Below are 17,138 nucleotides of genomic sequence, written 5' to 3' on the forward strand. Positions count from 1 at the left end.
TAATATGAACCAATGTCAAAGAATTGTCATAAGAACGGAAGCCAAGAAGCTACAATAAACTTTAGTCACTCATATTTCGATGAGCTCGTTAAAGGAACTTTTTGAAGACGTTGGAGTCTTTCCGTGCATGTTGTACACAGTTGAGCTTCAAGATAGAGATACATTAAATGCATTTTAACTTATATTTAATAAATTCATAGTTGAATTTATTGAGCCTAATTCATGGATGGACTCGACACATTTCTTTTATTGTATTATTTTAATTATAATTTCAATTTTTGTATAAAAGTTAACGGTATATTGTAACTCACATAAGTTACTATATTCATGTGTTAACTAGTCATTTTAATGCGGAGGTTATACGTTAAGTTTGTCAAAGACTATATAAAGTTTTCTCTTGTTTCACCGTAGACATCACATTTTGAATTAAAAAAAAAATAGAGTTTCTATTTTAGATTCGTTGAGAGCTAAGTTTTCACTTTGCAAATTCTTGTGTTTTAGAACTTGCATGTTAGCGTCATTCAAATGGTGTTGATCAAATCTCTTGTGAAGTGATATAAATTACGAGTTTAGAAACGAGTTTTTTTTACTCTTGATCATCAAGGTCGTCCATTCCAAAACTTTCTCTTGTGTTGATTATTAATCGTCTAAAGGTCTTGTTTTTTAACAAGGTTATTAGATCAAATCCCAAGAGTTTCATAATATTTGATATGAACCCAAACATTCAATCATGCAATACTTACTTCAATGAAGATGTGATGTGATATTCCGCATTCGTTGAAGAGGAGAACAAAACACCCTTTACAAGGGTGTGTAAACTTTCCCCTAGCAGACGCGTTTTAAAGCCTTGAGGAGAAGCCCGTAAAGAAAAGCCCAAAGAAGATAATATCTACTAGCGTTAGATCTAGGTCGTTACAAATAGGGTATTAGAGCCAATAAGAACACTGGCCCCAAAGGGTAGATTTGGCAGGGGTCGCACATCGATTGGAGAAAGGAAAGAGTGTCAGCAATAGAGCCAGCAAGGACGCTAGGCTCTGAAGGGGGTGGATTGTGATACCCTTTGGGGCGAGCGTCGATGTGGAACCCCTGCCCTATTGCTGACACTCTTTCCTTTCTCCAATCGATGTGGGACCCCTGCCAGCGTCCTTGCTGGCTCTATTGCTGACACTGTTTTCTTTCTACAATCGGTGTGGGACCCCTGCCAAATCTACCCTTTGGGGCCAACGTCGATGTGGGACCCTTGCCAAATCTACCCTTTGGGGCCAGCGTCCTTGCTGGCTCTATTGCTGACACTGTTTTCTTTCTACAATCGGTGTGGGACCCCTGCCAAATCTACCCTTTGGGGCCAACGTCGATGTGGGACCCCTGCCAAATCTACCCTTTGGGGCCAGCGTCCTTATTGGCTCTATTGCTAACACTCTTTCCTTTCTCCAATCGATGTGGGACCCCTGCCAAATCTACCCTTGGGGTAAACCCTAAACTTTTCCCTAACGCGTTTTAAAGACTTTAGGGGAAGCACAAGCACACCCTTTTTAAGGGTTGGAAACTTTTCCCTGACAGACGCGTTTTAAAGCCTTGAGGGGGAGTCCGTAAGGGAAAGCCCAAAGAGGTGGACCTGGGTCGTTACATGTGAAAATAAATGTTGTTCAAATTAACACAAGATAAACTCAAGTTGCAATTCATGGTACACTAAAAAAGTACATAGTGATTAATTATAATCATAAAGTATGAAAGTTACAACTCTTGAAATGACTCGAAGAAGGTGAAAATTTTATTTTAAGACTATATAATGTTATCTATGTTTTCTTTGTAAAGTAGACTTGGAAAATGCAGTAAAAAGAACATTTGTACTTTTTCTTAACGAAAACGCTAAGTTTCTTTGTAAATCTATATAGATTGTATGTTTATAATCTTTCAAACTTTTTTGTGGACGGAATCGAATCTCAAACAAATGTTCTTATCTTACTACTGTTTTTCATTTGTAAACTAAGAGTTTACATATCTCGAATTTACGAGGATTCTATTATTCAACTTGCTACAGTTTCCATATCAAACTCAGACACATAATTTAGACATCCAACAAATCTCTGAAGTTCGGTTTTATAAATGTTTGAGTTGGCATGACCAACCCTTTTCTTTTGACCACGTTGAGAAACTTCGGAGATCTTTGAAGTATTATTGATCAATGGTTTTTGAAATATCAAATGGAGCGTTTTTTCAACTCAAATGACGTGACGTTCCGTTTGTATTGTCCAAAAAAGACATCTTAAGGAGTTTTGTATTTGTCTTTCTCAAAAATTTTAAAATTTACCGATATCCCGATTGAGTATTCACCTAATCCGTCCTAAAACTTTATTTAAGAATTTGTAGTTAATTACTAGAAACTCCTCACTCATTTTCGATTTGATTGCTATTTAGTCCTAAAAATGTTACAATTTTTACCATCTAATTAATAAGTTTTTATTTTAAATTTTATTTTTGAAGAATATCATTCATTTGATAAGAATTAAAAAAAATGATTTACTTTTTTTTTCCGTTAAAAATGGTGAATTTTCACACAAAATTTTTAAAAATTAATCAAATTTAAATTATGCAATTATATAAATCAGTAAAAATTACGAATTTTTTACATTTTATTTTTGCTAAAAATTAGTAGTAAATGGACAAAAATTACAAATTGAAAGTTTTGAACCAAAAATTAATATAAAATGACAACAAATTTAAAAGTAAAAATTGATTTTTTAAAGCATATTTAAAATCTACCAAACTTTAATTATTTAAAAAAAAAACTATTAAGAAAAATCATCAAAATATAAGACTTGATAAATGGGTTAATAATCCAAATGAGTTGACTTTGAGGGTTAGATAAAGATTATAATTAATCCAAGTGACTTCGAACAGATGTAATTTTCTCTTAAATGCAACCATCTCGAACAAAGTACGCCTCCCCTTAATCGAGGCTCGACTCCTTTGGAGTATTTAGTCATTTTTTACTGCCTTCGAGGAGGCTTGACTCCTTTCCTTTTGGAGTCATTTGTTCAACATTTGAGGATTTACCAATCTATTGGCACGACTAAGTTTCAAGCATGGCTCTAATACCATGTTAGGAATCACGAGTCTCCACAATGGTATGATATTGTCCACTTTGAGCATAAGCTCTCATGACTTTGCTTTGGGCTACCAATGGAGAAAGTATTTCTAGTTTATAAACCCAGAATAGAAAATCGAATCATCAACCTACAAAAGGGTAACTATACATACGAATGCCTAAACTTAATAAACATTAAAAAAATATATATATACAATTAATGAAAGAAATTACAATAAATTCAATGATTCGAAAAGAAAAAAAAATGACCAAAATCAACATAATCATGAACTTAGGTTGGATTGGGTTTAAATAAACAAAAATTTTATAAATCGAGTTGGTTCGTAAATTTTTTTGTATCGTGACATATAACCCTAGTTTTTGCAACTTTAAATAATTGATTCTTTTGTCCAATTATCTCATATTATAAAAAACCGAACTATTTTCAAAAATATATTTGAGATCTTGAATAATATTTTTAGTTTCATTCAATAGTTGATACACCTCTTTGATGCATATCTGAAATCATACCCATTATTTGTATTTACAGTTAAATCAATATCGCTCAGTAGATAAAATATTAATTATCATCTAAAAAATCGATAGTTTGATCTATCACCTAAATAAAACATACTACCAGTTCATCAAACATCGTGTACCAAAACAACCATATTTTCTCAAAATAATTTCTAATGCTATCCCATGTTCACAAATCTTCCTAAGAACAATGAAACCCTAAAGAAAGAGCCACAATAGATATAATATATGTCTATATATATATATATATATATGATCCTCATAAGAGATTCAAGAGAGCTTACCAGAGGTTGATCAAAGGTCTTTCATCTTTCCCATATCCAAAACTTTCCAAGGAAAAGCTACGTGTAAGGAATGAAGCCTGGTCCGAGATCATTTTTTTCATTCAATCAACACGAAACGAACGAACGAACTTTTCAAAGACGAAAAGGAAGAAGAAGAAGAAGAAGAACACAACTTTTAGTTGAAAAAACAACATAGAATAACACAATCTTCAACATCATAAGAAAGAACTAAATTAGAAACCTTGCAAAGGATAAAAAAACGACACAAAATAAACGAAAAAGAACGACCCTTTAAACGAAGAAACACAAAGATTTCGGAACAAACTCCATTCCAAACACCCCTTTGCCTATCTCATTGCAATAATCAAAAGAGAACTCTTCATGTTCTCTTCTCCCATCTGCTCAAAATCAGAAGCTTAGAGAGAAAGAGAGAACAAGAGGTGAAGGCAGCCATGAAAAAAGGGGAAGAAAGAAGATAATTGATGCATTATTATTTCATGGTGGGAAACACATGATGACAGACAGGTCATTGAAAAGCATAAAAAACTAATAATTAAAAAGGGGTTTGGTGGTTTTTGGAGTCATCACTTTGTCTTCTTCCAAACCTTTTTATATGCGGTGTGGTAATATATTTCTATACTTCTTTTACCTTTTTTTTTTTTATTCATTGTTCTTTAAGCTCTGCTGCTATGGCTTCTCCTCTCTATCACAGAGTATAAGCACTGAAAATCAGGGAAGATAATATCTCAGAGATGGCCTAAAAGATAGGTTTAGGAATGGAAAAGGAAGGGGACATGGGGCTCCACTACCACCACCTCTATACTATACACCATTATTATACATTTGAATTATATTACATGGTCTTATTTTCAAGCAAAAAACCAAACTGGAAGAAAGAACTTGTATGTTTCTGATTTCATTGACATTATTGTGATTTGTCACTTTCTTAAAATATTGGTTATGAAGATTAGATTTTGTTTTTCGGATGTTTGTTTGTTGATAGTGATAGGAATTATCGGTTGTGAATTGATAAGACGGGATATAAATGAGTTTATCTTTGTTTTCTGCCTTCTATAAATGTTTTGTAGTGATATTACGTTCTTGTAATTATTTGAACGTTGGACTTCTGGTTGATGATGTATGTCTTAACAAGTTGAGATGTATTTTCGAGTCGATCAAGTATTTGGGTATATCATAGGCTAATTTGACTCTAAAATATGATTAAGCGTATAAATGATTTTCGATCTTTTTAGGTAACCTGAGTGTTTTGGTATCATAGAAAAAGTGTAAAAAGCAAAAGAACAGGTGTGATACTTGAAGCAAACTTATAATCCTTCAACCTAATAGTGAACCCACCAAGTTTGTAAAGAAAAGACTTTGAATTGAAAAGGAATATCAATTCAAACTTTAATGTGATATCTCTCTTGAATCTTACAAAAGAAAAATTAAAGATTCACCATCCTTAAAAGATAAGAAGAGGCGTACACACCATTCCAAAATAATATCGAGAAGTAGTGTAATGGCTCAAGCCCATTGCTAGCAAATATTGTTCTGTTTGGGCTTTCCTCTTTGGGCTTCCTCTCAAGGTTTTTAAAACGCGTCTACTAGGGAGAGGTTTCCACACTTTTATGTTTCATATGGGATCTCACAATCCACCCCTCTTCGGGGCCCAGCGTCCTCGCTGGCACTCGTTCCCTTCTCCAATTAATGTGGGACCCTCCAATCCACTCCTCTTTAGGGCCTAGCGTCCTTGCTGGCACACCGCCTCATGTCCACTCCCTTTAGGGCTCAGCCTCCTCGTTGGGACATCACCCAGTGGTTGGCTTTGATACCATTTGTAACAGCTCAAACCCACAGCTAGCAGATATTGTCCTCTTCAAGCTTTCCCTTTCGGGTTTCCCCTCAAGGTTTTCACGTCTGCTAGCCAACCGATGTGGAATCTCACAAGTAATCCTAACCGGTAGAACAGAGCTTTGTTTTTTTTTTTTTTTTTCTCCCTCTTTTTCTCCCTTTCTCAGTTACCAATGGCATCTGTTCTATTCACACCCTAAAAAAAAAAACATCTCATTCATTCTCAACCATTCCATTCTCATTGATCTCTCATTCCTATTCAAGTCCCATACGACAAGATAATTCAATTCTGACCAATTAATCTCAAGGAAAAGTGGGGTTTCCTCTCTTTTTCACAAATCACAAACTTTTAGACTTTTCCCCTATAAACTGACCCCACAACCTCAATGTTCCCGTCATCTTTGTTTCCTCTTTTTCTTACTTTTACTTTTTCCCTTCCCATTTTTTCTCTCTTTCAACTGTGTCGCTCATTTCCCCCTACATTTCAGTTCATTTCCATGCAAAGATAGCAGAAAAGAGAAACAAAAGGAAATATAAATAAGCTAAAAGACTAAACAAGCAATCACTTTTGACCACTCACCTGTCTAGTCATCTGTTGATCAGACGGTAGACAATCACATGCTGGAAGATCAATGGTCACCACGCAGCTCTCATGCGGGGTCCACCCACATGGGTCAGAGTCTACGAGGCCATGCATGACTATGATAGTCTCCCCTGTGAAATGGCATCAACATGGGTTCATGATTAATTTTAACAATCTATAAAGAATTAACTCAGACAAATTTCTATCATATTTCCCTACCAAGCCAACCCCATTAAGAATACAATAGAACCTTGCAAACAAACAAACCCAGAGAGAGAGAGAGAGAGAGAGAGAGAGAGAGAAACAGAATCCTAGCATAGGGAAGCAGGATCGGCATATCTTCTTACAGTATTCCTTTATTTTTTTTAGCTAAAGCAAAATGAACACCATAAATACCTTTTCTATATGCCCCATTTTATTACAATTGAATGAACTGAATTCATGGGGTTGGACTCCATGATGGCTGCAAATTACACCATCAGGGCAAGTATCTACACTGTCAACTACTTTGAAAATCAAAAGGAGTTGAGTTAGGACTGAGGATGTACAGTGAGCTCATTTTGTACAGTTACATTTACAGCAGTTAATAGAAAGGCAGAACCCACACAACCTAAATTGCTACCTGACTAACCCAGTTTAGTAGCAATTTCAAGATGGGTTCTTCACAATCTTAACATTGCTGTAGAAACGCTTCAGGTCCTTTATAGCCTTCTCCTCTATTTGAATTGAACGAATCGATGATGGTGTGTCAACTTCTGGTTTGAACCAGCGGTTTACTCCGTTGGAATCTGAGGGAGAGCCTTGACCAGAAGCAATCGAAAAGCCAGCTGTTCTCACCTTTGGACTGTTCGGTAATAATACCTGTTGTTTTTTTCCTTTCTGCGGGATGAGAAAAAAAATTGCAGTGTCCGTTTCCTTCTTGAATAAATTAAGAATTGCCTTCACTTTGAATTAATCCAAAAGAGTAGAGAGGTGAAAAGCTGGCATACCTGCTGCATCTGAATGTCCCTGAGAGATGGCCGAGAAGGCGGAGGAGTGCCAGATGCACACCAAGGAGGAGTGTTTCTGTCTCCATCCGTAACTTGAAAAGCTTGAGTCGGGACTACGGGTATTGGTTTGGAAGACAAAAATGAAGCTAAGGGGATTTTCCCTTCACTTTTACAATCCAAGAGATCAGCCTGATCTTTACACTCATTCGGCTGTTTCCCTAAGATTTTGCGCTGCTCATCCTGAATTTCACGTAGTGTTGTAGATCCTTTGGCAACCTTAACCCCACCCCAGGCTGGACCTTCTATTTTAGGCGTTGGTGGTGGTGCAGCTACCTCTTTGGGCGTATCATCAAGAGCGCCACTCAAGAACATCGACAGCCCACCCTTCCTATTCTTCTTCTTCCTTGTAGCTGTTGGATATGGATTCCTCTCGTTCGACAATTCTGTATCTTTCAACAAACTTGAATTACTTTTCATCGAAATACAAGTGGATGACTCGAGAGCATCAGAATTGTTAATTGTTTCTTCAAAGAATGTGTTGTCCCCCTGTTGGATATAATCAATCATTTTTAAATATATGAAAGAAATCAGTGAAAGTCGTAATCAAGGAAGTAACACAATGCAGTAAAAAGGTAAGACTGGAGCACCTTAAGAGCCAGGTAAAGAGCAATGGAAGACCAAAATCATTACTACAATTAGGACAACGTTGTATCCAATCAAATGGTTGTTTTGAGTAGTCCATAAGAACTACTTTTCTTTTTTCTGTTAAAAAACATTTGAATCGAGTAATTATTTCAAAAAGTTATTTTTAGTTGTTTGACCTATTTAACAACTACTGAAGTTATTCTTACTTCAACCAATACAATCACATCACAATTCTTTAGAACAGTTCTTAAAACCTGAAAATTGTTGTAAAAAACAATAGTCATACATAACCTCAAATTAACAGGGGGGGTGAGAAATTCTTAAATTTTACCCTGCAGAAGAAAGTTAATCCCCTAAAAACAAAGACAAACGAATAAATGTCACGCCTAACCTTTTTCTTGGCAACTGAAGGCATTTCGACATCACGGAACTCCTCCATATGATCTGGTTCTACATCAGATTTGGCAATACCAGCTGAAGTTTCCAAATGCTCTAGTTTGCATTTGTTCCTCCTCCTATGTTTTTTTGCTAGCACATTGTTCTTATTTCCTTTGTCATCGGGGGGCATTGAGGATGGTTTTGCCTGCAGGGTACCTACTGGAATACCAAGTTCCAGAAGTGAACTTTCAAGGGCAGACTTTGTTTGGAGCTTTGCAATTTGTTGTTCATCAAGGAGATATCCACAGGACTGTTTTGATTCAAGCATCTCAATTTGCTGCAACTTTTTCCGCAAAGCACGAATTTGTTTGGAAATGGCTTCCTTTTGATTATCTTTGTGGAAAAAAGAATCTGATCTTTGTTCCATTTCGTTTGTCATGTTACTCATCAAATGATTCTCTCGGCACCTTAAACTCTCATTCTCACTATCCTCCTCTTCACTGTTAATAACGACAGGCAAAGTAGCAGTTGCAGTCGGGAGTCGACGATAGCTCCATGGCTCAGATGACTTATGGTCTAACAACTTCTCAAGTTTAGCCACAATATCTGGCGAAGCATTTGCAATAGCTTGTGATGCCACTGTAAAAATATAATCGAGGTTCCGAATAGCTATGTCCTGGAACCAAGTGGCAAATGAAATATTAGTTGCACATTATGCTATGACTTTATTACATTTGGCCAAACTTGACCATAAAAAAATAAAATCAATGAAAAGGAAATAATCATATTACAATTAAGGTCTGATTGCAATTTTGGTCAAAATGGTTTGTAATTAATCAACTCATTTTCTCCTGCTTTACTCAAACCTAAAACCTTCAGAACGTCTCAAACTGAACTTAAAGATGATTCAAGGAAGAGAATCTATAAATTTTGTGAAAAACAAGACAGCAACAAATACGTTTATACTAGAAACCAAATCAATTGATCAAGAAATCTATTTTAGTGAAGAACAGGAAGCTACCACATGCAACTCTCTAACTCGCAGAAAGTGGCAGAAAAGTATACCCGAAATTGAGATTAAAGTAAGATCTATGAAGCAGTCATCTAGAAGTGAAGCAGAAGTCCCAAATAAAAATTACTTTTTCAGTATCTAAGTCTTCATATTGCATACCTCACAGTGCTTCCTCAAATCATCAGCCTCAAGTGAATCTGCAATTTCAAGTAGTTGAATAGCATTTCGTGGTTCCACTAAACTCTCTGCAGCAACTTTTTCACAGAGACTTTTCAAGCTAGGTACACAACGAAGTTCAGTGGCAACCTTTGGGGAAGTAGATGGCTCAGTAACAGAGTCAATATCATGAAACATCAAATCTTCATCAAGCTCATCTAGCTCATCCATGCTATTGGAAACATGGTTCTTTGAAATCTTGTTCCCGTTGAAATGATAGGCAGGATGATAGAGAGAACCAACAATCAGTAAATGTGTTTCACCAACTGACACGTACGTAGCCCTCTTTACCCCATGCAAACGTGTTGCAACAGGTGGCTTATCCTTGCCATTCTTCCCATCCCACATGAATACATCACCAATAGATGTAACAGCAGCAATCCAGAATTTTCCTGCCGAAATACTGACAACGTCTCTTCCACAAAGTGAATATAGCTACATGAAAGGAAAAACAGAGATCAGACATCAATAGGTAACTGACAAGTTGTTCACAAGAAAAGGAATAAAACCAAGAGATCAAACTTGTTGGCATCTAAGATCAGCATCCGAGGAATCCCAATAGAATACTGCACCATCATCAGTGAGAGCCATGCTATGAACCATCCCAGCAGCAATGTTAACCACATGAAGCCGTTTCATTCTATGAAACTTTAGTGGGGTGTTCCCACTTTTCTTTAAATTCCTAGCAATTACAACTCGCCTCGGAGTAACAAGCCTATGTCCCCAAGTGTAAACCTGCAACAACATAAAATCCTCTCTTAGAACAGCTAAGCCAACCAAAGATATCAACATATAATCTGCTACAGAATGACGATGTATGTGCATAGCATTACTAGCTCAAAATTAATGTACCTTTAAAATGAAAATTTACAAGCTCAACAAATCTTTAAAAGTTACCTCTCCATCAAGCCCTAAACATATTGTGTGAAATTTTGCTGCAGCCACTCGAACAAAAACCTTTCCCTTCAAGTATTCAACCACTCTAGGAGTGTAATTAGAAGCTGAGTTAGAGGTGCCATAACCGAGTTGACCTTCCCTATTGCAGCCCCACGTAAAAATTTCACCAGACTCAGAAACCACAGCAGTGTGTTTGTTTGCGGCAGCAACATCAACAATTTTAGACCTCAGAGAACTAACTCTTCGAGGTGTGGGTTGGGTATCAACAGAAGTGTAACCGAGTTGACCCTCTGCAGATCAAAATTAGGGAACACTCAGTTCCTAAGAAATCAATAGAACAATGGGCAAGAAAAGCAATGCAATGTGTTCCAATATTCTATTTATTACACAGAACCTTTAGAGAATGAATAATGAGCTCCAGCCACCATCCAATATTTTTGACATACTTCCCTTAAAACTTTGTACATATGAGCTCAATGGCATCAAGATACTTTACCTCTATTAGATCCCCAGGTGAATACTTCACCACCCTCTGTGGCAATAACCGTGTGATGTTTGGCAGCAGCAACTGCTCTCACACGGCGGGAACCTAAACCAAAAATCACCTGCCGAGGGGTGATAACTGCAGCTTGACCACTGTCATAATGAAGTCAAATGTATCTAATGAAAATATGTGGGAAAATTGCAGCTGGACAAGTACATTCAGCCGTTCAACAAAAGAAAGAATGTTTATCCAATTGTAACAGTGACTAGCACATCAGTATCTCCCATTTGACAGCCAAGAGTCTAGGATCATTGAATTAAAAAATCGATAAAGAATGCACAGCACTCTTACTGCTGGCCACCTTATATTATACAATGTAACACAAGCATACAAATAGATGACTGAATAAATTGAATTGTAGGTGTATGTACTAACGACTTCTATATATATTAGAACACTAAAGAAATTGTCAATAATGAAATGGGCAGACAAAAGATACTAAAATACATCCTATGTAATTGAACAAAGAGACTCAAACCTGTGAATATCGAAGTCAGGGTGTCCAAGCCGGCCTCCCCTTCCAAAACCCCAGGTATAGACTTGTCCATGAGCACTTACAGCTACACTATGAAACTTGGAAGCAGAAACCAACTTGATAAAGGAACCATGAAGGGAATCTATTTTACATGGAAGCTTTTGGATGTGCTCGTTGCCAGTTCCAAGTTGGTAGTTTGTGCCACTGCCCCAACTAAACAACTCTGTGGCAACTGGGAAATGAAAATTAATGTGTTGAGCCTAATGATCAGCGTCATGAGTAAATATAAAATGGAAGGCCAAAAAGGTACCTGAGGTAGGCTCACCTCCCACGACCTGCAATACAGGCCCAGAGAGGAGATCTATTGGTGTTCTACACTTGGAGTCCTCCAACGTGATAGAGGCACCACATTGGAGAAGGATACATGCGACAGCAAGATGACCAAAATGTAGAGCTCTGTGAAGACTGCTCCATCCAGATTCACCGTCCTGAAACAAATTATTGATGGTCATCTGTAACCTTCTGAATGGGAAGTTAAGTAACCAGTAAAAGCTAAAGATAGCCTAAAAAATATGTGCTCTCTGTACGGAACAAAACTCACAGAGAAGAAGGTCAATATAACAGAACAAACCCTGCCTATGAATCATGAGATTGACTGAAGACTCTCCAACCAGTTATTTGAGGGAGAAAAAAAGGACAATGTAAAAACTATTTTGACATAGGGAAGCTAACGAGACATGTTCTATCTACTGTCTCATACCTCAAAGTGTCCTAGTTGCCAAATTCCCAGGAAAACTCGACACCAAAGACCCTGCCTATGAACCGTGAGATTGACTGAAGACTCTCCAACCAGTTATTTGAGGGGGAAAAAAAGGATAATGTAAAAATTATTTTGACACAGGGAAGCTAACGAGACATGTACTATCTACTATCTCATACCTCAAAGTTTCCTAGTTGCCAAATTCCCAGGAAAACTCGATACCAAAAAAGACCTGCCATCCTTCATGCTGAAGCTAACTCAAAATATTAAAAACATTAAAAATATAATTGGATTTCTCCTCATTGCTAGAGCAAAAGACGTTGGAGTCTCTAAAAAATCCAATTGCTTTTATAAAGTGCAGATGAATGCATCAAGGCATTGCTGCAGGAACTTTGGCCTGAAAGGAAGAATAGGGTGATCGTGATGAATCCAGGGAAATGGAAGAAGTTCCAGAATTAACAAATCTGATTGTTCTTCTTTGTGTTTCCCTTCACCCTCATTCTATAATTTATAAGTTAACTAATAGAGTAATAATTTGTCCATAGTTTTAAAGAGAGTAGTTCAGTCCAAAAGACATAATTAAACCGTAGAAGTTGACTTTTCCCATTCCTATTAGACACAAAGATTAAGATAAGAGTTAAAATTAGGTACAGGGAGCAAAGGTACATAAATGATAAAAAAGTAATGATTTTTTTTTTTTCTTTTTTGATGAAAAACCAAACTTTCATTGAGAAAAAAATGAAAGAAAGAAGGGGCATACAAAAGAACCATACAAATGGGAGCTAAACTGATAATTAAATGGTCGCTCAACCCAAGTCTGAAATAAAGAACGGTGACCAACATACCCTAGCATCAGGATCGGCACCAGCTGCCAGAAGTCGCCTTACAATAGGAATATGATTTCTCCAGATTGCAATATGAAGGGGAGTGAGACCAAATGCGTTTCTTGCATTAATGTTCCCCCCATTCCTCTTCAGCAGTGCCAATGCTGAATCCACACCTGCCAAGGACCCTTCACGAACAACAAGCCATAGATCTTTCTGGGAACTCATTGATGAAGATTTCCGAAATGAAGTCTGTACATTTTGCTTCTGTCCTTGCGATGAAACTAGCACCTCCATTTTGTAAGATGTGCAGTAGTTTATTTTACTTCCTAATATAAAATTTTAGAAGAACAATGTATAAATTCTCCTCAACTCTTGAAACAACTATGAAACTGCTTCTTAAGAAAAAGTTGTCAGTAGTGAATAATATTAAGACGTCAACCAACAGAAGTCTGGTAAGAAGAAAGTCCAAGTCAACCAACTCATCCGCTACTTGAAACAACGCCCCTTCATCTCAGACTATGTCGTAATAAATATCCTAGACAAAAATCAACCTATAAGGTAATAGCACATTCCTTTATTGGATTAAAAAACATCTTTCCATTATCATCTCCATAATTACTGAGACAACACAATGTAGCAGCCACTCATAAAACCAATCATTTGGGACGACAAGAAAATTCACGTGCAAACAAGTGAAAAAGAACCCTGCAATTCAAGATGGTCCATCAGACAAGTTAGCTTTCTAAAACTAAATTTAAAGTAAAAAAAAAAAAGTAAGCAATAACTTGTAGACGAACTGAATGACCAAGGTTAGTTTAGACAGAAAAATAGAATGAGCTGCCAGGAGAAAAAAAGAGGCGCAGCACAGCAGTTTTCAGCTTAAGTAAGAAAGTTAAGTAAACATACTCTGAATCGCAATTATCAACCATGACAAGAAACACACACAGTTATAATATGTGTACGCCGAACATGTCATTAACCTCATAAAGGCAGTTCATGCCTATCTACAGACTGTAGTACATATTACACAGTATGATACTTCCTGAATTATCAATAAACTTCGAAAAAGAAGATTATAAATGAAGAAAGCATCTCAAGAGGCGTTTCCTTTTCTATTTCCTTCAAAAAAAAAAAAAAAAAAAAAAAAAAAAAGATGCACCAAAAGACAATAGATAGTATGCAAATGCAGAGAAAAATCATGAACTCAGAAAGCAAGCAGAGGACATTTCTGTCGCTAAACTAAGCATCAGAAATTATCAATAAAGCATAATTACTCAAAGTCGTACAAAAATTCTACTGACATTCATAATCTTGTTTATTCTTCAAAATATCTTTTCTATAAAAAAAATTTAAAAAAAAAAAAATAGAAGCCTCTGTAAATTACATTAAGTGCTGAAGAAGAAAGGAAGACAAGAGAGTCCCATTTAGAGTTCTCCGGTGGATTCCCAAGCGTCAAAACAGACGCTAATTTGCAAGCATTCCTACGTAAATCCTCCGAGATCACAGAAGATGCAAGCCAATAAGACATCAATAACAGTTGTCAAACAATCAGATACAGATCACAACCCCTTAAAATGGAAACTAGGTCGGGTAAAAATAGAATTTCCCCTCAAAACGAATCAACCCCAGAAAAGGAAATGTCAGCTACCTCAAGAACACACAACAAGTAGAGACTTATAAGCTCAAAGCAATCATCACCACTTTATCAAAAAACCACGCCAAGCACCAAAAAACGTTTCTCAAAAACAGCTCGAGATCCTGAAAACAGACCAACCCACAAAATTTTCCACAAAAAAAAACACATGAAACTCTAATTGCACGATCCAATTATGAGCTGCGACTATTTAAATTGGGAGATGAAAACAACAAACAAAAAAGATCAATAAAATGAAATGAAATATATTTGAGCAATGGAAAACCTTGGAAAAGATTTGAGCATACAAGAACAGCCTTCAAAATCGTAAGAACATGAAGAACTGAAATGAAATATATCTAAGAGACGAAACAGAAACGGAAGCGCACCAAAGAATATACCTGGAATCAAAAGCGCGCACACTGAGAGACGAAGAGACAGAGAGAGACAGAGAGAGAGTTTCCATTAGAAGACGAGGCTGAGTTTCTCAAGACTGGGAGGGGTAGTTTTGGGAATTCACATTACTTGACGAAAATACCCCTATACATTTGGGAAAATTACTCGTTTGCGTAAGATAATGGCTGGTGTCATCGGGAATGTCACGTGCCCACGATCTCTCCAAGTGTTTCTCCTCTTGACACGTGGACGAACTGCAGCCTGACACCTCATCGTACCAGTTCACAATTCACAAAGCTAAAAAAAAACTTTTTTTAATAATATTAAATTTTTTATAATTAATTTATTATCTAATAAAATTAAACAGCGATTAATAACCAAGTCTAAATCTGTCGTTTATGTTAGCATAACAAGAATTATAGTTAGATATTTTCGGTTTTCTCTGGTTGTCACTAAGCTTAACCGATCATTTTCAAACATAGCTTTAATCTGCTAAAATCGACTGGTCTCAACTTGCTGAATCGGTACAAAGTTTTGGACCTTAAAAGACCTAGTCGACCAACACGAGTTATTCGTGGGTGTTAGACGAACACAACTCTCCACAATTGTATGATATTGTCACTAAGCTTATCCGATCATTTTCAAACATAGCTTTAATCTTGCTAAAATCGACCGGTCTCAACTTGCTGAACCCGTACGAAGTTTTGGACTTTAAAAGACCTAGTCGACCAACACGAGTTACTTGTGGGTGTTAGACGAACACGACTCTCTAACATGGTATGATATTGTCCATTTTGAGGTCTCATTCTAATGGAGATAGTATTGTTTGATTATAAACTCATGATCCTTCTCTGAATTAGTCGATGTGGGACTTTCATCCAACACCTCCCTCAAACAAAGTATGTCTCCCCTTAATTGAGGCTCGACTCCTTTTTCTTTTGGAGTCTCAGTCATTTTTTACTATGCCTCGAAGGCGGGAGGCTCGACTCCTTTTTTCCCTTGGAGTCCTTTGTTCGACATTTGAGGTTCTATTGACATAGCTAAATTTAGAGCATGACTCTGATACCATGTTCCTTTGGAGTCCTTTGTTCGACATTTGAGGTTCTATTGACATAGCTAAGTTCAGAGCATGGCTCTGATACCATGTTCGCTCTCCACAATGGTATGATATTGTCCACTTTGAGCATAAGCTCTCGCGGTTTTGCTTTGGGCTTTCAAAAAATGTCTCGTTCCAAAAAAATATTTTTTAATTATAAATTCATCATCATTCCCTAAATTAGCTACCTCGAATTTTCATCCACCCATTCTGATGGGTCTCAAACTTGTTCCCAATACCCATTTTTGGTGCTCTAAAATGATTGATGGATTTTTTTTTTTTTAATGATTTTATAAAAATTTAATGCACAGAACAAAAATGATATCCAATTAAAATAAGTTTATTCTATTATTTATAAAAAAAAAAAAAAATCATATTTATTTTTATGAAAATAAAATCAGAAAAAATATAAGTGGCAATTACGATTTTACCCTAATAATGGATGTGATTACGGATTTACCCATTGATATTTTAATATGAAGGGTGCATCTGATTCTTGACTTTTCACATTTATATACTTTTTTTTTTTTTAATAATTTCCAATTATATTTTGGACCAATAAGAAGAGTCTGTGGATGCAAGTAATCTTTTTTTTTTTCTTTTTTTTTTCTTAAATTAAAAGTAAACTTAATTCTTTAAATATCACAACCATGAATATTCTAATCATAATATCTCATAAGAACTTCAAACTATATTAAAATATATATATAAAATAAAATTAAAGATGCCAGAGAATGAAAATTCTACCTTTTATTTATTTTATTTATTTATTTATTAGTAATTAAATATTATTTTGAAGTTTGTAATATTTAAATTTAAATTTTTTAAAATTATATTAGTAGAACATTAATTTATGAAATATTATTAAATTTATTATAATTTTTATAAAAGAATTATATAAATTTATGAATTTTTTCCGGCATGAAA

General features: G+C 35.9%; 1 protein-coding gene across 3 annotated transcripts; it reads right to left on the reverse strand.

Annotated features, from left to right (window-relative positions):
- Positions 1-3,649: 3,649 nt before the first annotated feature.
- Positions 3,650-15,245, reverse strand: LOC111803501 (ankyrin repeat family protein / regulator of chromosome condensation (RCC1) family protein). 3 transcript variants are annotated; one of them, XM_087127671.1, is made up of 13 exons: positions 15,121-15,245; positions 13,105-13,791; positions 11,810-11,987; positions 11,503-11,722; positions 10,977-11,116; positions 10,481-10,770; positions 10,106-10,318; positions 9,527-10,018; positions 8,369-9,031; positions 7,333-7,878; positions 6,740-7,222; positions 6,341-6,474; positions 3,650-4,631 (listed from the first exon to the last, which is right to left on the reverse strand). In XM_087127671.1, the coding sequence occupies exons 2-11, from the start codon at positions 13,378-13,380 to the stop codon at positions 6,992-6,994; spliced, it is 3,249 nt and encodes a 1,082-aa protein (XP_086983797.1). In that variant the 5' UTR covers positions 13,381-13,791; positions 15,121-15,245; the 3' UTR covers positions 3,650-4,631; positions 6,341-6,474; positions 6,740-6,991. The 3 variants fall into 3 exon arrangements, with proteins under 3 accessions (XP_086983797.1, XP_086983796.1, XP_086983795.1); XM_087127670.1 differs by having other exon boundaries at positions 11,503-11,731; XM_087127669.1 differs by lacking the exons at positions 11,810-11,987; positions 13,105-13,791; positions 15,121-15,245 and having other exon boundaries at positions 3,650-4,037; positions 11,503-11,746.
- Positions 15,246-17,138: the final 1,893 nt, after the last annotated feature.

The sequence above is a fragment of the Cucurbita pepo genome, chromosome 10 (assembly GCF_057944985.1).
Source record: "Cucurbita pepo subsp. pepo isolate OVF chromosome 10, ASM5794498v1, whole genome shotgun sequence".
NCBI lineage: Eukaryota > Viridiplantae > Streptophyta > Magnoliopsida > Cucurbitales > Cucurbitaceae > Cucurbita > Cucurbita pepo.

Coding starts and splice junctions, on each gene's coding strand:
- LOC111803501 (XM_087127670.1), bottom strand. CDS start 13,380: ATGGAGGTGCTAGTTTCATCGCAAGGACAGAAGCAAAATGTACAGACT. Junction 11,988..13,104: donor GTGCCGATCCTGATGCTAGG/GTATGTTGGTCA, acceptor AATTTGTTTCAG/GACGGTGAATCTGGATGGAG. Junction 11,732..11,809: donor GGGAGGTGAGCCTACCTCAG/GTACCTTTTTGG, acceptor TTCATTTCCCAG/TTGCCACAGAGTTGTTTAGT.